At 39.7% G+C, this 24285-nt stretch overlaps 1 protein-coding gene across 1 annotated transcript; it reads left to right on the forward strand.

The window, feature by feature from the left end:
• Positions 1–4584: 4584 nt before the first annotated feature.
• LOC139712784 (dynein axonemal assembly factor 1-like) lies at positions 4585–24259 on the forward strand (the record flags this gene model as incomplete). Its single annotated transcript, XM_071624576.1, has 13 exons — positions 4585–4806; positions 7186–7310; positions 7964–8055; positions 9682–9903; positions 11009–11175; positions 13006–13080; positions 13670–13734; positions 14607–14692; positions 15963–16030; positions 19107–19227; positions 19776–19849; positions 21973–22041; positions 24047–24259. Coding segments are annotated over exons 1-13 (1599 nt in total), but the record flags the coding sequence as incomplete, so codon positions are not given.
• Positions 24260–24285: the final 26 nt, after the last annotated feature.

A 24285-nucleotide genomic window follows, 5' to 3' on the forward strand; every position in this document is an offset into this window, starting at 1 on the left:
TTGTTGTTGTTTTGGTTTTAATGGCGTGTATCACTCAAGATTGAGTATTTACGCCATTTATTTATTTCTTGGAATTCATTTACATTTGGCTTCACATTAGAGTGTAATTGTAAATCGTTCGTGTTTTACTTTGTCTAGAACTACAATTGTTGGGAATCTGTCGTAAGAAAATTGTGTTCTTCATTGTTTTCTGCTTTAATAGAAGGGGGTTCTTAACTTCTACCTTATCTTTACACTTACAGTTTAACCAGTTATTAGATCTGGTTAGACCACAGTGAGGTACTGTCTGTGTAGCCGTACCATTCTACTTAGTAAATTACTCAATTCGATGTCTAACGTGTTGTTTATAGACCAATGATTATTAATTAAACCTCCCCCTGTGGCAGTGCCTATTAACAATGTCGACACAAACAACACCAAACAGGACCCACCACCATGCACCAGCAACCAGGGCCTGAATATTGAATACCCAGCCAGTGCAGGGCCAGGGGACTTGCTTGGATACTTGGATACTTGGTTGATTAGCCCTCTATTCCTGTGGGAAGGGCTCTCAGTCTCAGTTGTAAGGGGAATAGTAGATCGATTATGTAGTTCATGATTACGATAGTAGATCGATTTATGTAGAATGATCACGATCACGATTGGTGGAGATCGATGTAAGAGAAAAAAGAAGGAGAAACGATGATGTAACGACGAAGAGGTAAAGCTTGTGTGCCATGTCGGCAAAAGTAAAAGAGAACAGATTGCATATTCCTGGTGTCGATATCAGTCATTCTGTGTGTTGTCTAATGAACCCTAACATTTCTTTTCTCTTTAAGTGGTGTATTTGGTAAATTCGTTTAGTTTTCACCTCTTTTTCCGTTTTCACCACAAACCCTAAATCAGCAATGAATTCATGTGGACAGAAAAGTGAACTGATCCTCAAGTAAGTCTGCCAAGGGACAGCATTCACACAAACTCTCTGTGTACCATGTGAAAAAGCTCCACATCGAAACCGTCCACCGACGAGTGCTTCTAATCTATTCCCCCGTCGATGATACGCAGCGGTGGGAATCACTACGTTCACTGCTCACGGAAAAGTGTATAGCTGGGGCTACACAGTAACTACACAATGGGACACCAATAGCATGTCGCCATGTATCAAATCGAGAGTGTCAAACCCGGTTGATATCCTACATTCATAGTCATCATTAACCCTGCTCGCAGCGCCAAATGTAAAGGTTCGTTAGACAACACACAGAATGACTGATATCGACACCAGGAATATGCAATCTGTTCTCTTTTACTTTTGCCGACACGGCACACAAGCTTTACCTCTTCGTCGTTACATCATCGTTTCTCCTTCTTTTTTCTCTTACATCGATCTCCACCAATCGTGATCGTGATCATTCTACATAATCGATCTACTATCGTAATCGTTCTACATAATCGATCTACTATTCCCCTTACACAGTCTACTTTTGAAGGATGCCACAGTGGGTGCAGACACAACGTTTCCCTGAAACATTTCCAATGCATGTTATTTTCACTGGATAATCGGGCGGGGACCTCTGATAAACGGGACAATTTTTCTTCAAGCGATCTTTGATTTTGTTGATATTTTACACTAAAAATCTACCAAAATACCACAACAATATTTCAAAGATTCCCTATCACTTGTCCTTTACATCGAACTTACAAAGCAAGCTTCGGACTGGTGTATTTTGACCTCCGTCCATCCAGTACACGTACATGCATAGCCACGAAAGCGCCGTGTATAAGTATCCATACCATTGCGAAACACATGCTTTCACGAACATTCTTCTCCCCTACATAAGCAAAGCCATGTAATCGCTTGCAATTCCTACTCACATCCAATAAAAAACATGCCTCGCTCGATCACACAGCTCAGGCTGTGTACTCAGTCATACACTTTGAGGGCAAAGTCCAAATTCCTCGTCTCTGAGTGTTTCAACTTTCGTTACACTGTGATCTGTGTGTACGTCACAATCTTCCTCAGTTGTGAATGGGCAAAAGTTACGTGATTGAAATGAGGGCTATGAACAGTTACGTATTCAGTGAAATGGGGGAAAGAGTGAGAGGGAGAGCGTGAAAGATGAGAAGGGTTCAACATGTATGCAGGGAGAGCTACAGTTGTAGAGGGTCGCGCCGAGGGGTAGTGTGGTTGTGTATTCATGTGCATATTCATGTACAGTACGTCAGTATGCATGTGTGTGTGTGTGTATGTGCACTACATGTACATGTCGTATGCCATTAGTGTATGGTGAGTGCTCATCGTGAAATCGGGCACCCCGCTTAAAGGGGCCGTGTTTGCTACTCCCAACCTGTCCCGATTATGCGATGAATACTGTATTGCCTTGCTTTCACTTCTTCTAATTCTGTTTAGCTGCCTCCAAGGCCTCCTCCAGTGCTGAAGCCTCTTGCCTCTTGCCCTCTTGGCTTGCATCAACTTCATTGATTTCAAGAGTGTAAAGCAAGTAGACACCCATACAATCTGTAATTCGACCATAAAGCTGTCCAAAATTTGACCGCCGGGCATGGACTAGTAAAACCTATGCCTTTGGGCGCAGTCATATTTTGGCACTGGAGGTCAAACCTTTGTGCTGCTTTTTTTTTTTTTTTTTAATACTAGATCTACTACCTTACTAGGGTCTGGGGTCTAATTTTAAATTCTATCTCTATTTTGCAGATAGGGTCACCAGGGTGTACAGTAACAGAGCTACACAGCAAGCCACCTGACACCGTTTTCATACTCCCTTTCTTGGCTTGGGCACTTGGGGCTTTGCTGAAATTCATCAGAACATCAAATTCCTGTATCAAGTTCAACTGTTTCAACCGTCAAAACGTTCATTCCGTGGTGATCTTGGGACGTCAGTCACACAGGTAAACCAAATGAGAAGAATGAAATAACTCGCATAGCACAGACAGAGTCAAACTATCCCCTTACCGCCCCCCCTATCTGTTTCAGTGTTTGTCAAAATGCTTTTGCAATTTGATAATGATAAATGTCTTGTAGTATGGGAGACATTGAATTATCCACAGCCCACAGTATAAGTCATATTGCAAATGATTAAATATGATAATTATTATATTTGCATATTGTTTGTACAAACTACAAGTTGTTTAAAAGTGTTTTACAACAATAATGAAAGAAAAATAGTGATGTTATGATTGGTTCAATGACTGAACAAAAAGTAAAGTTTTGAGATGTTTCTTGAAAAACTTCCAAAGAAGGAAACAGATGAATAAATCTTGGAAGCTCCTTCCAGAGTCAAGGAGCACATATCTGGAAGGCACTGTCACAAGCTATGGTGTATACATCCATGGAACCAGGAGGAGGGTACTGTTTTATTTATTTCATTTATTTATTAAGTCTTCTTTAAAAGCAGGGTAGTCCCATCCAGTGTCACAAAGGCCTGCTTTACAAGGGAGCCCTGCGTTGATATACATTACATTACATGTGCACACAATATAAAACAAGAACAAAACGAACATATCTATATGATACAGCTAAAGAACAATTGGTTCGTAAGAACATAAAACACATAAGAAAGAACATAAAACGAGCGGAGAAAATAGATCTGAATAATCAATAACTAGTGCAAAGGGTTCATATCAAATGAGAGATTGATGTTGGCGTACACGATTCTTAAATGTTTGCAATGAGGAGGCTGTTTGAATGAAAATGAGTAACTCATTAAATGATTTGCTTGCAGCATATGTGAAGGAGCATTTCTTATATTCAGTTCTAGGTTTGGGTATATGTAATCGGCAAGAAAGGGCATATCGAGTGGTATGAGTAGTAGGGCGTTTGGTCACAAGTTTGACTATGTACGGTGGGGCTAAATTGTGTAACAATTTGTACACCAGGACACAGCAATGATATTGAATTCTTTTTTCAACTGACTGCCATTTGAGAGCATGAGTAAGAGCTTGCGCTGACATGTAATAACCTCCATTCAATACTACACGAGCATACTTATTTTGACAGCTAGCATTGCAATCTGTTTAAATTTGTCTTTGTGGGTACTAGAGCAAAGACCAGATACAGTGATGTGGAAGGATGAGTGAGTTAATGTATTTTGGAGCTTTGTTTTGGATATGCATGCATGTTAGGAATATGGAGACAGGTAATAACTTGTAAAATGTATAAAATCTATCTATTGTACTTAAGATAGCATTTCCATATTCTTTGAAACATTGCAAGAATTGTATAAGAAGAAGAAATTTTGGTCTTATCTGAAGAGACACTATCTAGTGTACTAGGTTCAAAGATATTGATTGCTAGAAGGTCTGTCAACCTGTACATTTGTTGAAGTGAACAATTACTCAGTGTGGTTTATATCACTGCATTTCAAGACCTGTCATTGATATTTATGAGATCATGTAATTTATTAAATGAATGTGATTCTCAATGGACAAGCCCAATGTAATGAATAAAAACAATGCAGTTCAGAGAAAAGGATAGTTATCAATAGACACCACTTTTGACACTGCAGTCTTTCTTTCCACCGACGAAACTACATGGGGATCTTCCAATTTGCACCTTATTGCCAATTTCTTCTTTCTGCCTCAGGTGTCGCCATGCCGACAATTGTTGAGATCACCGATGATGTGAAGATTGACGAGCAGGAGCCGGTGTTTGTCACCGAGGTTGGCAGTGAAGCGGAACCTCCTGGCACCAAGAGCACCAAGCCTGCCAAGGCATTGCCAACAGATGGTACCACTGGTGAGGGAGATGTACCGCAGTCAACTCAAGTAGAGCCTTCAATCAGCAAAGAGCAAGAAGACACCTCCCTTGTAAAGGTTGGTTACTTTTGAGCAGACCATAGAAATCTAGTATCTATTTTTAGGGTAATATTTGCACTGTTTACAGTTACGTACATGATATTAACTGCTACCTGGTAGGATGATTGAATGTTTATAGTTGATCAGCATGTGTGCACCTGTAAAATGGCGACTGGCTGGAATGCTCCCCAGGGCGTGGAGAGTGAGCACTGTAAGTGCTGGTTGGAAATATTATCTAGTGACTGTGGTAATAATAGTGTGTAAAAGCACATTGAAATTCGTAACAAGTCTGAAATGTGATATATAAAAACTAGCTGTTGTTATTATTTTCAACTGCTGTAAAATATGCAATTACGCGCCAAGGATTGAATTGTGTTCTATGGCTGTGTAATATTGCTGTCTTTTTGTCCCCGCCGAACGAGTTCGAGCAGGGGACTATGAAACGGGCTCCGTACGTGTGTGTGTCCGTGTGTCCGTCCGTCCGTCCGTCCGTCCGTGTGTCCGTCCGTCCGTGTGTCCGTGTGTGCGTCCGTGTGTGATCAAAATCTTCAATTTGCTACTTCTCTGTCATTTATGAGCCAATTTTGATTCTGTTTGCTTTATATGATAGCACTACATGGGAGCTTTGAAATTTCTACACAGAATTTCAGTCGTGACCTTTGACCTTGACCTTTGACCTATATTGTACATTTTGCTACAAAATGCTACTCCTTTGCCATTTCTAACCCGATTTCGATTCCGTTTGCTTTATATGATGGCACTAGGTGAGGGCTTCAAAATTTCTACACAGAATTTTGACCTTTGACTTCTTTGACCTTTGACCTTGATTTTTGACCTATATTGTACATTTTGCTACAAAATGCTACTCCTTCGCCATTTCTAACCCGATTTCGATTCCGTTTGCTTTATGTGATGGCACTAGATGAGAGCTTCAAAACTTCTACACAGAATTTTGACCTTTGACTTCTTTGACCTTTGACCTTGATTTTTGACCTATATTGTACATTTTGCTACAAAATGCTACTCCTTCGCCATTTCTAACCCAATTTCGATTCCGTTTGCTTTATGTGATGGCACTAGGTGAGGGCTTCAAAACTTCTACACAGAATTTTGACCTTTGACCTTGATTTTTGACCTGTATTGTACATTGGCTACAAAATGCTACTCCTTCGCCATTTCTAACCCGATTTCGATTCCGTTTGCTTTATGTGATGGCACTAGGTGAGGGCTTCAAAACTTCTACACAGAATTTTGACCTTTGCCTTCTTTGACCTTTGACCTTGATTTTTGACCTGCATTGTACATTGGCTATAAAATGCTACTCCTTCGCCATTTCTAACCCGATTTCGATTCCGTTTGCTTTATGTGATGGCACTAGGTGAGGGCTTCAAAACTTTTACACAGAATTTTGACCTTTGACTTCTTTGACCTTTGACCTTGATTTTTTACCTGCATTGTACATTGGCTATAAAATGCTACTCCTTCGCCATTTCTAACCCGATTTCGATTCCGTTTGCTTTATGTGATGGCACTAGGTGAGGGCTTCAAAACTTTTACACAGAATTTTGACCTTTGACTTCTTTGACCTTTGACCTTGATTTTTTACCTATATTGCACATTTTGCTACAAAATGCTACTTCCGGCGGGGACATATATTACGCACCGCGTAATTTCTACTTTTCCTTGTTAATCCTTTTATGTAGGAGAAGGAGTAGAAGAAGTGGGGGGGGGGTTGAGTTGAAAAGAGCGGATGATTTAGAGGTGAAGCATAGTTCTAAAGAGAGAGCTGTGTACTATGGCTGTTAAATATTGTTGTTTTTTTATCCTGTAGTATGGGAGGAAAAGAAAAAGTTGGTGGAAGATGAGGAAAGAAAGGATGATTCAGAGTTTAAAAAACAGAAACCACAAATTCCAATTGATAGTTCCAATAAGCTATATCTTTATCTTCAAATCCTATATAGAAAGAGGAGAAGAAAAGGGGAAGAGGGGAATAGAAAGAGGTCATAAGAAGAAGATTTTCATGGAGTAATTGTGTGGTATTGTTTGCTTGATTTCTTTTTTTTTTAAAGCTGCTGAGGATGAGCTTATTTTGCTTTTAACACATTTTAGATAGACACTTGCCTAAGTTCACTCGGGACTAGTCTTTAATGGGTTAATGTCCCTTTTTTTGTATAGGAGGAGGAGAAAAAGAAGAAGGGGGAAGATTAGAGAAGAGTGGATGATTAGGAGGAAACGCTGAGTTCCACGGAGAGAATTTTGTGCCATGGCTGTTTTATATTGTTATTTTGTTTTTCTTGACCAGGAAGACAATGAGAAAATGAGAGACCATGATAGGGAGGAAAAATTAAGTTCAAAAGTAATAGATCTATATATTTTTGTTTTAATTATTTTTAATAGGAGGAGGAGGAGGAGAAGAGAGAGGATGATGGAGAAGAACCAAGCTCCAAGGAGAGAGACAGAAAGGAGGATGAAGAGAAGGACACAGACTCCAAGAAAGCTGAGGATGATGATAAATATCCCAGGTAAGTTAGGCTGGCTACTCTTTCTGGTTCCTGTCTCTGCATTTAAGTCAACTTTCCTGGGAATTCACTTATGGAATCTATCAGTCATTAAGCAATTAATAGTAATTGATTATTCTTTCACAAATTCATGCATGCGTTGCATTCAGTTATTCATTCGTTCATTCATTCACCCATGCATTCATTCATTCATACATTCATTTGTGTGTGCATTCATTCATTCATATATTCTTTCATTAAGTTTTTCGTGCAGTCAGTCAGTCATTTAGTCAATGAATTAGTCAGTCGGCCAGATACTTTCTCATTTGTGCAGTCTGCCACACAAATTTTATCATGCATGCATGCATTCATTCATTCATTCTGTCATGCAATCATACATTCATGCAGTTGTTTCATTCAGTTGTTCATTCAGTCATGCAGTCAGTTGGTCAGTCATTCATTCAGTCAATGATTTTATAAGTCAGTCAGCCAGATGTCGTTTCATTCATTCTATCAGTCACACATTTCATCATTCATTCATTCATTCATTCATTCATTCATTCATTCATTCATTCATTCATTCATTCATTCATTCATTCATTCAATCGTTTATTCTGATAACTTGTCCAACCTTTTTAGTAGTGGCATTTTTTTTCTTCTTTTATTTTCTCCACCAGAATGACCGAAAAAGCCCTCATGGATATCTGCAAGCAGCATAAACTGTACAGAACCCCAGAACTCAATGATGTCCTTTACCTGCACTACAGGGGTAAGTGCCTTAGGATGTGTGTGAAGTTAATGGTATACTGTATAACGTCGCTGGGATGACAAGACCTTGTATCTGAAATTTTGGTGAAAATGACTTTCTTGGATTAATGGTCAAATAACAGGTTAAAGGGATAGTACAGTATTGGTGGAGATGAGAATTGGGCTTTTAACTTTTTGCGAGATACCAAGAAAACACTTATGAAATAGTATAGAGCATACCATTTTAAGAGGAATTCAAAGTTTGTTTGATGAAAATCGAGCTTGGCATGACTGAAACATCCAAAAACAAAGTAAAACAAAGCAATCGTAAAAAAGTGTGGGTCCCACACTTTTTAGAATCGCTCTGTTTTGGATATCTCAGCCATTTCAAAACCAATTTTCATCAAATAAACGTTCTTTCATATTTCATAAGAGGTTTCTCATTATCTCACCAAAAAATGTTAGAAACCTGAAATTAGGTCTCAACCAAAAATATACGATCCCTTTAAGTGATGTCCTGTCCAAATCCCAACTGTCTTATTCCAAAAATGAAGCCACCACGGCACGTCAAAGGAAAGGCTATCCCATTCGCTATAGTGCTTTGGCCGCCATGTTTTTTGGCTCTCCTGAACATTTGACATTTTGTAGATACGAGGTCTTGTCGCCCCAGCGACGATAAGCTGTTATTTTCGCATACAGATATTTTTGCAAGATGTTGTTTTCGCGAATGGACACCAATGCTAACGTAAATGCACTATTACCCTAGCGCATGGTGACATTTTCGCCTGTTGTTAAATTCGCAGTCCCACAGTGATTCACTAAATTCACAAAAATTAAACCCTCGCGAAAATAACAGCTTATACAGTACTAGGTTCTGTGTTTGCTGCTCTATCTTTTCTATCTCTATTGTCATATGGCTAAAATAACACCTGTGAATAGATTGGGATAGACCTGCTTTGAGGGCCTTGTTGAAACTCTGTTGTCCCATCTTTGTCTATCATACCTTTATGTATTAACCTCTGCAGGGTGCTACATAATCACTTGCCCGATTGCCCAGGGCAAGTGAAAATCAAATTTGGGCAAGTGTTTTTGAACAATGAGAACAGATGCTTGCCCAAACTGGGCAAGCAAAAAGTTTTGAAGCCATCTTTTTGCAAGTATTCCCCCAACAAACCCACAAAATCAACCATGCAGAAGCCCAAAGTGAATGGATGTTTTGTGATGCAACGCACTTTATATTTCATTTTAGCAACTTTCCAACATTTACGTGAAGAAGCCCCAGTGCAGCAACACTTGATCGGACCAAGTTTGTTACTCCATTGTGTTTAAGCGTGTGAATCAATGTGTGTTGTTTATTCCAATGATTGTGTTTTATTAAGCCCTTAAGTAACACATGATTTTCTATATCATTTCCTTATATTTTGGACTTCCTCTTCAGGCAAGTTAGAATTAATGTTCGGGCAAGTGTTTTGCAGCAAATTTGAAAATCTGCTTGCCCAACCAGGCAAGTGGTAAAATAAAGTTATGTAGCACCCTGCGTATGTAATAATAACCTCCCTTATCCGTCTGCGCATTGGCAGACTTGACAAGTCTTCCTATGTATTTTATCTCTTGCCCGCTTTCTCCTACGGATATTTCGTCCCACTAGGCTACACCCGTATTGAAGGCCTAGCCAAGTACACCGGGCTGAAAGCACTGTACCTGGAGTGCAACGGTTTCCGGAAGATTGAGAACCTGGAACACCAGACGGAGCTGCGGTGCCTGTACATCCAGCAGAATTTCATCGCCCGGATCAGCAACCTTGAGCGGCTAGAGAAACTGGACACGCTCAACGTCTCTAACAACCAGATCAGCAGGATAGAGAACATCGGTGAGTGTGCATGCGCAGGTGGTGATGCTGTCTACCCCATCTTTGATGAGAGATGTAAAGAGTGGAAGATATGATTTCCTCGGTGTGGTGTATGTAACATACTTTTCCCAAGGGCATAATTGTTAAGTCCCGAGAGAACGATTTACCACTTAAAGGGGAAGGCTAGTAACTGATCGGTGGGAATCAGTGGAAATGCTGGGAGATGATTGTTCCAATCCTTATGGGATTCATTCAAGAGTTCATTGTATATCTATTGTTGTGTGAAAATGATTTGCTTCAGAATGGTCTCATATTCAAGTAATGTGCAGTTTAATGCTTCCAGGTTAGCGTCCCTGGTCAGTGACGGGGCATTAATCTGCACATTACTTGAATATGAGACCGTTCTGAAGCAAATCATTTTCACACAACAATAGATATACAATGAACTCTTGAATGAATCCCATAAGGATTGGAATAATCATCTCCCAGCATTTCCACTGATTCCCACTGATCAGTTACTAGCCTTCCCCTTTAATAGTAAAATGGCAAACTGCAAATCACTGCGTCACATAATTCTGTAGGTTGCCCGAATGATTGAAATTGTGATTATTCGAGTAATGACGCGAATGATGGGTTGACATGACAACAAAATACACAGAGCTCTGTGCTATAGCCCATGCCTTCATGGGGCATGATGTATTGGAAGTTGAGGGGTCTTTGCATAGAGTGGTATAAAACCAATTGTGTAATGGCCCAACATTTCAGATACTGATAGATGGTACCCATGAGAGCTTTTTATTTTTGTTGTTGTTGTTGTTGTTGTTGTTGTTGTTGTTGTTGTTGTTTTGTTTTGTTTTTTAGAGTTAAAAGTTGTGTGTAATTCTTTCTGCTCACTGGCCTGCCTGAAACCATAGAAAAGATGTGCCTTGGTCTCTAAGCCTTTGAGGACAGACTGATTTTAATATAACACGCATTTCCCATAGACACCTGCCCAAGTATTCTCAGGATTCATCCTGAACGGGTTAGCCCCTTCCTGTCTATATGTAGTCTGTCTTTAACCACAGAAATGTTGTTTCTAGGACTTAAAGAGTTAAGCGGATTCTTGAACCCCTTCCCATCCATCTAGCATGCCTGCCAAAGCTGAACACACTCCAGATCGCCCACAACAGACTGACCTCGGCCGATGACCTTGCCGAACTGGCGCGCTGCCCCAACCTCAGCGTCGTCGACCTCTCACACAACCGCATCAACGACCCCAAGGTGGTGGAGGTGTTTGCAGCCATGCCCACGCTGGTGAGTCAATCACAAACTGTTTCAGTTCAATGGGAAGATGATTATTCCTCTCAGCCCTTCAGTGACATTTATTATTGTCCCATTGAGAACAAGCTGATTTTAACACACATTTCCCACACACACCTGCCCGAGTATACTCAGGACTAGGCTCCAACAGGTTAAGCTGGTTCCATCACGTTCCTATGAGGGACTATTTTGCACCCCTGTCTAGAGTCAGTAAGGATTAATATAAAAATTACCCTATTACAAAAGCTTGTATATATGGGGGGGGGGGGGGGGAGGGAGAGGATTAGGAAAGACATTATCTTGAAAATTGAAGAGTTGCATTTACTGATAATTATTTCTTTCCAGCTGTAGGGGCCTACTTGCTCACTATAAATATTTATAAAATGGGTTCAAGAATGTAGCCAATAGGAAGCGCTGAAATGAGTCACGTGTGCTTTGGTTACTCAGTCCCATTGCACTGCGTGTTAAATCCTATTGCCGATCGTCTGTGCGCGCGGCGGCTCCTTTGAATTGCATGCATACGCGCTGTCAATCCTGTAAACAACTTCTAGTTCGGGCTGCCGGCCGCCGGCCTTTCTTCCCTTGTGCATAACGTGTGGCGTACGTAAACTCTTATACGTACAGTACAGTAGACCAAATGTTGTGGGACTGGACGTGTACATGGAGTCACTTTGAAGGGCAAATCCAACGATTTAGCAGGTTAATTCTCACGCCGTTTTCAAAGTATGTTGTCTAGTAGGCCTATATGAGGAGTCTATCCAAGTCTTTAAGGTAAAGGGTGCATATTCTATGTAAAATAAGTAAGTTTTCATGCGGGAACTTAAGTGTCCGGAAACCCAACCCCCCATCTATATGTGCGGGATTTCCGAGTGCGACGTGCGTAAATGTTTGGGACGAACATCTTCGGATGTCTTGACCCACAAAAAACGCTAAAAAATGCTGTTAGTTTTCGAATTTTCGACCCATTTTATAAAACAAATGATGCACAGGATTATTATCCTGTGCATCATTTGTATACTAATAAATCTAATATTTTGTGTCTTATAGATAGCGAATTTGTCTGTGTCATTTTCTAAAACCCTGTACATGTCAAACCATGCCTTAAATTGGGTATTTTTTTTTTGTAGATTTCAATTGTGATCCAATATTTTTGTAGTATTAAACATGAAACAAGAGGTGCAGTACATTAATTTGACAGAAAGCAAGATATTCTGATTTTTTTTTTATAGCATTCAAACTAGTGATGGAATGACTGCAAGTTTTGCTCATGCTGCCAGCTATATGTAAAGGAAGGGTGCGTACTGTCACCACTCATCCAAGATGTACCTGGATACAGACAAAGCCTTGAATAGGAGGTTAACCTGTTATTTGGTCATCCGGTCATCAATTCATTTGTTTAGTCTTTGATGCATCCTTTAATTGATAACTAAAATTTGTATCACATTATTCTTTCATATTAAATGCTTTAGAATGCACACCCCCTCCCCCCCCCCCCCCCCCCGCCAAGCTCTATAAAAAGTTTTAAGCAGTGAAAATAACACATAAGAATTTTGTTTATTGTAAATTGTGTTGCACTAAAGCAGTGTTCACAGTAAAGTGGTTCCCAATGATCAGATGAGCACTGTACTAGACTGCTTCAGCTGTAAAGGCCAGACATCTAAGTTATGGGCGTTTACAGAGTATGAACACAACCTTCAAGCTTGGCAAGATGTGGCCGAGGAGTGCACAGCAAGATGAACTGCAACTGATTAACGAACTGCCGTACAAAGATGAACTCAACTGTGATTTGATCCTTGATGTCTGTTTGGGTTTTCTTTCTTCCAGCGAGTGCTCAACCTGATGGACAACCCAGTCATCAAAGAGATCAAGAATTACCGGAAGACTCTCATCAGAGACATTGTAAGTTTGGAGTTTATTTTATTTCTTCAGTTTAGTTTAGTTTCCAGCTTAGCAGTGTTCACACTAAAGCCATTCCAGATTATTTGATGAGCATCAAGTTGTTACAAATTCCATTAAGCATTTTTATATTTTTTGTGCAAAATGGAATGTAATAATGGGTCTAGGGCAATTACCCCCTGGGCAATTACCCGGGACCCTTCCCCTGGCCCTAATCCTAATCCTAATCCTGAACCTAATCGTAACCCTAACCCAAACTCCTAACCCTAAACCTAACCCTAATCTTTACTCTGACCTTACCACTAACCAGTATTTAGCTGGGGGGTAATTGCCCTCTGGGGGTAATTGCTCGGATACGTGTAATAATTAGTATTTATTACTGGTTCATCTGTTTGTATCTTTAAGATTATATATTTGAAGAGTACATTGTAGGTTTTGATACAGTAGTGGTACATAGTTCCCTTGCATAGTGAGGTATCACTCAATGTCTGATATAAAGGCCCGATTTGTTTTTCAAATACTCATAGAATCACTTCTTCACAAGTTCAGCTATCTCTTTTGTCTTTCCTCGTAATCTTTGTAACCCGCGCAGAAAAATCTGACATACCTCGATGACCGGCCGGTCTTCCCCAAGGAGCGAGCCTGCACACTAGCATGGTAAGAGAACAAAGTCCTTTTACCCCTGGTAGCCCTCCCCTAGACCCTAGGGGCCCCCAAATTTGAGAATCTTTACAATATGTTCTTTGGAACTTAAATGCTCTGAGTAAACACATTAGTAAGACAGTGTACTATCAAGTGTGTTAAATGCCGATCTAATGTTCTGTTTGAACCAATGTGATAGAATATACAAATGGACACTGTTCTCCCCTGGAGGCCCCCAAAGTTGCTATATTCTCCCCAAATAAAGTAAACTTCAAAAGAAAGATAGAAATATTCCCTACAGAATGATACTAGAATGACAAAAATTGGATAAGAAATAAGGAAGATATGACATTTTGAAAACTTCACATTTTTTCATTTACCATTTCTTTACCAGTCCATATGAATATTCAAATGAGCAAGTTGATGATGTCATGCTCTCACAGTTTATTATTCACAGTTGACAGTTGATTATTAACAAAAATCTCGTATTTCAGCTGTATAAATATAAACTTGCCTTAAAACCACCCAAAATAAAAAAGAACAAATGTTAACTTTGATATATCTTGGTATGAGAACCTTGCCCTAACTCCCCCCCCCCCCCCAAGCCCTTTTAGGGTTATAACCATCCGCCATTGAATGCTGTACTACCAGGGAAACCTTCAAAGAATAGATATACTGATTTGGGGGGTGTTTCGTAAAGCTGTTCGAAAAGTTACGAACGACTTACAAGCAACTGGTGATCAGTTCTTGTGCTGTATTATGGAAATTCTGATAAGTATAGCACATCAGAATTGATCACCAGTCGCTCGTAAGTCGTTCGTAACTTTACGAACAGCTTTATGAAACAGGGCTCAGACCTAACTTTCTAATTTTATTTTTTAATCCAGGTGGAAAGGAGGTCGTGAGGCTGAGAAAGCTGAGAGGGATAGGTGGATCAACAATGAAAGACAGAAGATCATGGATAGCGTCAATGGTAAGACATCATTCAATTCAATTCAATAGTTTATTTATTTCCATCATCACAAAGAAAAGAAAAGAAAAAGTTGACATAATCCAAAGTGATACAATTTTTTTTTTCATTTCTCTTACACTCGTCTGATAAAGGATTTTTTTCAATACAATATAAAGTATATTATACACGAATGATGTCGTAAAAAAGAAACAATGCACTTTGTCATGGCAACAAAAATAGTAAATAATCACAATGATGGAAAACAGTGTTCCACTAAAAAAGCCACGCTTGTAAGACGTGGAACACTGGAAAAAAAACAACAACAGCACCAATTTGTTATACCAATATATTCATTTTAAATTCTTCTATATACTATTGTACATTTTACTCATTGATATAATGATGTTGATACTATGAACAATACTTACTAGGATTTTAGGATGCAAACGTATAAACTATGTAACATATCACATTTGTGGCACATCATCCGTTCATTGAAGGGATGGTATAGTTTTGGTTGAGATGGAGAGTCAGGTTTCCCAATTTGTGTGTGTGTGTGTGTGTGTTTGTGTGTGTGTGTATGTGTGTGTGAGATAAGGAGCAAGCTCTTATGAAATATGAATGAGCATGCAATTCTAAGAGGAATTCAAAGGTGATTTGATGAAAATTGGTTTTGAAATAGCTGAGATATCCCAAAACAAAGAGGTCCTGATAAAAGATGGGACCCAACTTTTATTAGGACCACGTAGTGTTTCTTTGTTTTGATATGGGGGTTGATTGGCAAAACATACTAGGGTGTAAAAGATAACTGGTGCCCATTACGACAGCATATTCACTTATGCTACAGGACTACTGAACATGAAAAAAACTACAAATGATAATGCAGGTATACCCCCATAATACACCTGCCTAGAAATCACCGATATGACATTACATTTAACAAGTAAACATTTTGCCCGCATATGTTTTCTAGCTGTTTCATGTTGACTGAAATTTGTGACAGTTTGCACTTTTAAAGTATTTCCTTGATTGCCATTCTCCAAAAAAAAGTTTGTGTAATCTGGATCTATGTTGATAAAGCAAGATGTTCTAATATCTTCTCCAATAGTCTCCTTCCATATTTTGTAGGGTTTTCTACAAGGTTTTCAGCTGGTTACTGGGAAATTTAGCGCAGTAGCTGACAGAAAAAAAAAAAAGAACCTACCTTGTTCAAGGCCCTGCAAAATCTGAAAGGAAACTGTCTCCAACAATAGACACAAATGGTTATTCTATTCCCCCTTCCCCATCACAGCTCTTGCAGAGATCTGGAACAGGAACATTAAGAAGCGGGAGGAGAGGGAGAAGAGGGAGAGGGAAGAGGTGAGTTAAAGGGACATTCCAGACGATTTTCATAATTTCACAATCATGTAGCACATAAATCAACAGCTCCATGTGTAGATTTGTGGAATTTATTGTGGTCCTTGAGCAGAGAAAACTATACTCTGAAAATCTTAAACAAATGACACTGAGTAGTGTTGATGACGTAGAGCCTCGCATATTTCAGAAATGTTGCAGTGTAATTCCATTACAATGCCGCTTGCTTAGCAAGTTCACCTATGCAGAATATATGCGTGCCTTCTTCTTTTGTTCTGCTTCCTTGAGCCCCAACCCATGCATTCTTATGGTGAGGCTGCCATGTCATCAGCCTTGTTCATAGCAATTTGTTGTAAATTTTGAAAACATTCTTATTCCTCATCCCAATCACTATAAATTCTGAAACTCTGTATTCGGTATAACAATTTATAGTTGTTCAAATGTAAAAGTCTGAAAATCACCCGGAGGTCTCCTTTAAAGGACAAGTCCATCTTCATACATGTGGATTGAGTGAATCCAGCAATATCAGTAGAACACATCATTGAAAGTTTGGGGAAAATTGGACAATCCGTTCAAAAGTTATGAATTTTTAAATTATCTGTGTAATCACTGCTGGATGAGAGGACTAAACACTTTGTGATGTCACATGCGTAGATCCATGTAAAGAAAATATAAAGAAAATTTCACAAAATTTCATTTTTTGAAAAAAGTACAGATTTCCACAGCTTGACACTGACGTATGTCAAAGGTCATATTATTCCCCCTGTCTTCTAAAAGAGGCAGGTCAAGCCTTCTTGTATTATGCGAGAAAAATGAAAATAGGTTGAATTTTCCTTAAATTACTTTATATCGTTTTACACATGTGACATCACAAGTTGTAGTAGTCTTCTCATCCAGCAGTGACAGAGCAGAAACTTCAAAAATTCATAACTTTTGAGCGGGTCGTCCGATTTACCCCAAACTTTCACTGATGCGTTCAACTAATATTGCTGCATTCACTCAGTCCACATGTCTATGAAGGTGGACTTGTCCTTTAAGTTGGTGGAATGTTTTCAAGCTTGAGAGGTGTGTCTGACTGCCAGTAGGAACAGGGCCCTGTTTTATGAAGAGTTAAAATTGATTATATAGTTGATTTCAACCGTAAGTCTATGGCAGCCTGTGTGGTAAGGAAATTTAAAATCGATTTTATCTTTTGATAAAACGGGGCACTGGACAACCCAGTACCACTCTCTGATCTTGCAGAGTTAACAGCCAAAACATAGTTCTTGGAAGGGCTCAAAATTAGTCTTCCGTCATTTGGAATTTACTTCCAATTCATTGAAAGGGAATACCAAGAAAAATGCAAAATTATGTAGCAACCACGAAGGTGTAAGCTCTGTGATTTTGGACTTCCAGCAAACTTTTTTGGCTAATATTTCGCATTTTCATCATCATCAACTGAAGTCATGTTATTACAGCATTTTTTTTCCACACATTTTTTATGCATACGTGTACATTTTAGAGCAATAATTGACAGTTCGGCTGACATACAAGAATTATGTTTAAACTTTAAGGGGAAGTCCACCCTGAAAATTAGTTTGTGCAAATGGAAGCAGAAATGAAAGGAACAGGACAGTAAAAGTTGAAGCAAATTCTGATGAAAATCGAGAAAGTTATGATTTTGTTGGATGCTTTGATCAGTCAATCAAAAATTGGCAATTTTGTGTTGTCACGTGTACACTTTTACTCCACTTTTTCTTCTTATTTTACATAAACTAACTTTCAGGATAACCTTCCCCTTTAACTGTGTCCATCCCAAAGCGATAATGATAAAAACAAAAATAATGATAACAAAAAAATGATAATGATAATAAGGAAAATAGCAAGTGTTTTTTACAGAGTGCTATGTCTACTTTCACTAAGTATCACCTCACAGTGTATTAATAGCAAGTGGGAAGACACCTGTTAGGCAAAAAAATGCTTTTCTACACATGCAGGAGACAGCTATTTCCATTGTCCAACCTAGGGGGAGGCACATCATAACCATTATCGTTGGAGGTCTAAAGCTCACTCTTGTTCAAAGTGTGCTGACAAAAACAAAATTGAAAAGACTGAAATAATGCATATCTATTCAATCATAGGAGGCAAGCGAACAAAATTGGAAAGATGAAATGTTTATTTTCCTGACATACATGTATGCTTGATTGAACAAATAACAGCACCAAAGAACAAGAGTGTTTGGATTTTAAAAGTATTTTGTGAGGGAAATAGGCGATGATATTTAAGTCAGACTGCAATTATTACATACATTACATAGTCTATCTGACAGAAAAAAGCTTTCCAAGCCTTCCACATGACTTTATGTGCAAAGGAATATGGTTCATCATCGTCGTCATCGTCATCATTTAGAGTTCAGTTTCCTTACTCTGTAGGGTTGGATGGTTTATATCCTTGATGCCCATTGTTTAGACCTTCCTGGTAGTAATATCACAAGACACATTAACATTTAACTCTTGCTCTTGGGAGCTGTTGTTCTATTAAGGCTGTAAACACATTCAAATCACACAGATATCAGACTCTAAAGTCTGTATATAAACTGACAATCAGGCCCAGGGCCCCGTTTCATAAAAGATGTTAGGATGTCAACTCTTGCTGGAATGGCAACTTGCAAAAGCAACAGCCAATCAGGAAGCTGGATTATTGCTGTTACTATGACAATTGCCATTCCAGCAAGAGTTGCCAACTCTTTTATGAAATGGGGCCCTGGAGTGCTCTGAAGTTATGCCTATCTCCAGGCTGGGCTCAGGAGCACTTTTGAAGCGCTCTGAACTCTTTATAAACGGTCACCAACTTTTATAGCACACCGGAAGTGGAATGTGGTGCGCACTGTGCATAACAGTTTGTATGTTAGAAGTTCCCGCACACTCGTCGGTCGCCATGACAGTTATATCCCTCTTAGCCACTTTGTGAGTGACTTCAGTGAGCAGTGACTCTCTGTATGAACAAACTCAAAGGGACATAAGTGGAAGGGCTTTAGGTGTGCCCCTGTGCCCAACTTTGTGTATGGGGTATTAGATTGATTCATGAACTCTTTCCCATGTAGAATGGAGGCGACCTCCCGAAGAAGGTTGAGATTCCGGACCCTGAGACCTTCATCCACCACCCTCCGGAGGATGAACACCTCTTTACTTTCAATGTAGAGAAACCTCCGACAGGCCAGGAAGGTAAGACATGGGTCAAAGGTCATCATACAAATCTTGGGGGCCAAAATTCATGAAGGTAGTTTTATTCAAATTCATAAATTTCTTCTTTCGATTTGTCTTTTTATTGTAACTGATTAACAAATTTGTTAATTAGTTACAATAAAAAAGTAGTTTTAATTAAATCTATGGTTTGAATTTAGTCTGAACTAAAACAAGCACGAAATAAGAGTACCTTGAAGATGGGATTATCAAAGTGTGTTTATTATAAGATATCTGTTAGTGCATATGATGGGTCATATGCATTTCATGTATGGCAGCAAACTTTGGAAAATCCATGAACTAGATTTAAACTGCCATAATGAATTTGGATCATCGAGTCGCAAGGGCATTTGTATTCTTCAATATATGTGCAGTGACTGAAAACTGTTAGGGTAGGAGAAGTATGATTAGCGACTTTGTTTTCAAGTTTTCTCGTAAACCCTAATGCACACTACATTGTATGTCATTATCTCAACATTGATATACTGTTTTATTCATATTTTTAAACTATCATTCGTTGCATTTCACAGCGCCACCGACCAAGACTGAGCCCTCGTGGTCAGACGAGAGAGAGCCGGACGACATGGAAAAGATAGACATTGACGTGAGTATACCGTTGGCTCTCGATCCTACACTTGTCCTTCTGCATGATGGTAAATACTGCCATCTGGAGATGTTGATCTAAAATTCGATTGTATTTCCAAGATACTGTATACACCATATACTTCGCAAGTCTAGTGCTTCGCGAATCAGGACTTCCCAACAATTTCCCGAGTGGTTAAATTCACGATCATGGAGTATAGTACTGAATGGAGAGATGTACAATGGATGCATGTTCGTCACATTCATGTTCAGATCAGAGTCAATATTTTTGTGTGTCTTTAAATTTGTGAATAGCACCTGACTAGCAAAATTCATGAAAATAGAAAGTTTGCAAAATGTTCCATGTATGCAGTAGTGTTGGAATTGAGAGCAGAAAAAACGATAACCCCAAAATACCCAAACAAACCCTATGCTAAACAGAGCAAGACGACAGATACAAAAAGACATGTGCGTGGTGTCATCACATTCAGTGAATGGGGTTCAGATTACGTCCCTTGGAAAAGAAATATCAATATTACTTTATAGGCAGCAATTATCAGCTTTGGAGTTGGTGGAAGATGAAGACTTTATGATATAAGTTTCTAAGTCTTTTTTTATTTGCTTGATTTCATTTTATTAATCAACTTTTTATGATTATGCCATTCACTTCACCCTTTCTATCCCTTTTATCTCTCTCTATCTCTCACCCCTCTATCTCTTACCTCCATATCTCTCACCCCCTCTCCCTCTCTCACCCCCTCTATCTCTTACCCCCATATCTCTCACCCCTTCTCTATCTCTCATCCCCTAACTCTCTTACCCCCCCCCCCCTCTCTCTCACCCCCTCTATCTCTTACCCCCATATTTCTCACCCCTTCTCTATCTCTCATCCCCTTACTCTCTTACCCCCCCTCTCTCACCCCCTCTCTATCTCTCACCCCCTCTGTCTCTTACCCCCATATCTCTCACCCCCTCTCTATCTCTCACCTCCTCTGTCTCTTACCCCCATATCTCTCACCCCCTCTCTATCTCTCACCCCTCTCTATCTCTCACCCCCTCTCTATCTCTCACCTCCTCTGTCTCTTACCCCCATATCTCTCACCCCCTCTCTATCTCTCACCCCCTCTCTATCTCTCACCTCCTCTGTCTCTTACCCCCATATCTCTCACCCCCTCTCTATCTCTCACCCCCTCTCTATCTCTCACCCCCTCTCTATCTCTCACCTCCTCTGTCTCTTACCCCCATATCTCTCACCCCCTCTCTATCTCTCACCCCCTCTCTATCTCTCACCTCCTCTATCTCTTACCCCCATATCTCTCACCCCCTCTCTATCTCTCACCTCCTCTGTCTCTTACCCCCATATCTCTTACCCCCTCTCTATCTCTCACCTCCTCTATCTCTCACCTCCTCTATCTCTTATCCCCATATCTCTCACCCCTTCTCTATCTCTCATCCCTTTACTCTCTTACCCCCCCCCCCTCTCTCTCTCACCCCCTCTATCTCTCACCCCCTCTATCTCACCCCCTCTCTCTCACCTCCTCTATCTCTTACCCCCATATCTCTCACCCCTTCTCTATCTCTCATCCCCTTACTCTCTTACCCCCTCCCCCTCTCTCTCACCTCCTCTATCTCTTACCCAATATCTCTCACCCCTTCTCTATCTCTCATCCCCTAACTCTCTTATCCCCCCCTCTCTCTCACCCCCTCTCTATCTCTCACCCCCTCTCTATCTCTCACCCCCTCTGTCTCTTACCCCCATATCTCTCACCCCTTCTCTATCTCTCATCCCTTTACTCTCTTACCCCCCCCCCCTCTCTCTCACCCCCTCTATCTCACCCCCTCTCTCTCACCTCCTCTATCCTTTACCCCCATATCTCTCACCCCCTCTCTATCACCCCTTCTCTATCTCTCATCCCCTTACTCTCTTACCCCCCCCCCCTCTCACCCCCTCTCTATCTCTCACCTCCTCTATCTCTTACCCCCATATCTCTCACCCCTTCTCTATCTTTCATCCCCTAACTCTCTTACCCTCTCTATCTCTCACCCCCTCTCTATCTCTCACCCCCTCTCTATCTCTTACCCCTCTATCTCTTACCCCTCTATCTCTTACCCCCTCTCTATCTCTCACCTGTGCTCCCACCACAGGACCTGCCTGATCTGGAGGAGATTGATGAGGATGAGATGGCAGAGTTATGGGCCACACCCTCCTCCAAGGTAAGACTACTGTAAAGATAGTATTGAGTGTGGTTAGGCTTTACAGTGTGTGTTTTTCTGCATTGCTTCAACATAATGGCCTGTGTTCACAAGGATGGTTTAAAGGGATGGTATAGTATTGGTGGAGATGAGGATTAGGCTTTTATCTTTTTGCGAGATGCCAAGAAACCACCTGTGAAATAGAATAAAGAATACCATTCTGATAAGAATTCAAAGTTTGTTTGATGAAAATCGGTTTTGGAATGGCTGAGACATCCAAAAACAAAGTATAAAATTATCATATTGAAAGGTGGTTCCCACCTTTATTTGGATCACTCTGTTTTTGATATCTCAGCCATTTCAAAGCCAATTTTCATCAAATAAATGTTGAATTCCTCTTGAAATTACATGCTCTTTCATATTCTATGGCTTATACAAATTTGTTGTGCGCATATGCGCTTGATAGATTGCCCGCCCCAAGGTATGTGACTTTATCAATTTAGCAGTGAGTGTGGTTAGGTATTGCAGCATGTGTGTCTGCATTACATCAACATAATGACCCGTATTCATGAAGGTGGTTTAAATTTAGTCCATAGTTTATGCAAATTTCTTGTGCGTAAATGCACATGACAAATTGTGTATGCCAACAGACATCCAATAATAACCACAAGTTAATACATGCATGTGAAGGTTTTGCCTATTTCACACTTACTTCAGTCCATGCAGTAGATTTGAACCATAGTTTTGATTTAGACCATCTTCATGAATACAGGCCAATGAACATAACCTGAGAAGCCACTTAGTTTTTGAGGTTTGAGTTGGCTGTATGAATAAAGTAAAATCAGCCAACCTGATAGGGTGGAGTTTCAGTAAAATCGCCATTGAATAGATACGCTGTTTCGTAGAACATTAAGTTCCCCTTGTTTTCACAGAACAATGATGATGCTTGTGTCCTTATTATGCAAATTACATGAGGTCATTATCTAATACCTCTAGACCATTGGTCTCTTAGTAGAACTTGTTTGGTGTATGACTTTAGTAGCAACTTCAGCCACAGCTCTCCTATCCAAGTCATTACTATGAAGACTTGAAGAGTTTGTTCGCAAAAACCGGTAAGTCCATTTTGAAGATTTTGAAGTACGGTCTGTGTCATAAAGTACAAAATGATACCTTTTAAATGATATATTGGTCACTACATATAAAGGTACATTTTTTGAAGTTATGGTCAAAAGAAGCAAAAATTTTCTTATTATTCTCTGTATTTTTCTTGACCTTTAATCGCAAATATCTCCATTTGGCAAATATGGACTTATCGGTTTTTGCGAACAAACTCTTCACTTCAAGATGATTGAAGAAACTGCCTGTGGTATAGCACAAACTTGTCAGGTGTTTTTTGGCTTTTGTGTATGTTTTTGTCTGTTTTCTTTTGTTTTCTTTTTTTTTAAACAAAATATCTACATATGTACAGGAGCCCAAGGCATCAGCATTTTTGGTTTCCATAGTAACCTACTACTGAAGATCTTGTAATGAAGGTCCTGTAAAGATCGATGATAACACTTGAAGACTTGTAGTTATCAATTTCTTCATTTTTTTATTTTTTTTATTGAAGATATCAAATGTCTTGTACTGTTATTTCTTATTTTACTAAGTGTTTGATATCTTTTTCTTGTTGGTTGATTCCCCAATGAAATGACTTTCAGTAAGCATTTTGTGGACTTAATTCAGTAACAAAAGTAATGCACATTTCACATACAATTTTGCTGAAGATAAAATATTGCAGATCTTGTAGTACAGTACAAGACATGTAGTATGATATAAATCGGAATATTGCTTACAAAACAAATATTCTTATGCCCAAAGTATAACTCTTTTCGGAATTGTTGTCATCTAAAAGTGTCTGAAGAATGATGTGATGGGGTATTTTGTAAAAACTGAATGTCAAATCAGGATGGCTAAAATGACATGCATGGTAGAATCCAGAACACATTAGCTATGTGAGCTCACACTTGATGCTTTGCTCTTTCAGAAGACATTGATCGAAGACATCACTCCGGCCAAGGAGGCTGTCGTCATGGCAACGGATGACAGGGAGCCAAAGCCGTCGAGAGGCGGAGGCATGCTGATAGAAGAGCTGGACACGATGCAGATCGAAGATAGCGGACAGAAAGGAGCAGGGGATGCTATGGAGTCTTCAAAACAAACACTGATCGAGGAGATCTCACTGGATAGTGACAAACAGGTAGATTATTTCTCTAATACCAGAAA

This window comes from Diadema antillarum, unplaced genomic scaffold (genome assembly GCF_040938485.1).
Source record: "Diadema antillarum isolate AM-2024a unplaced genomic scaffold, OU_Dant_1.0 seq00001856_RagTag, whole genome shotgun sequence".
In the NCBI taxonomy this organism is placed as follows: domain Eukaryota; kingdom Metazoa; phylum Echinodermata; class Echinoidea; order Diadematoida; family Diadematidae; genus Diadema; species Diadema antillarum.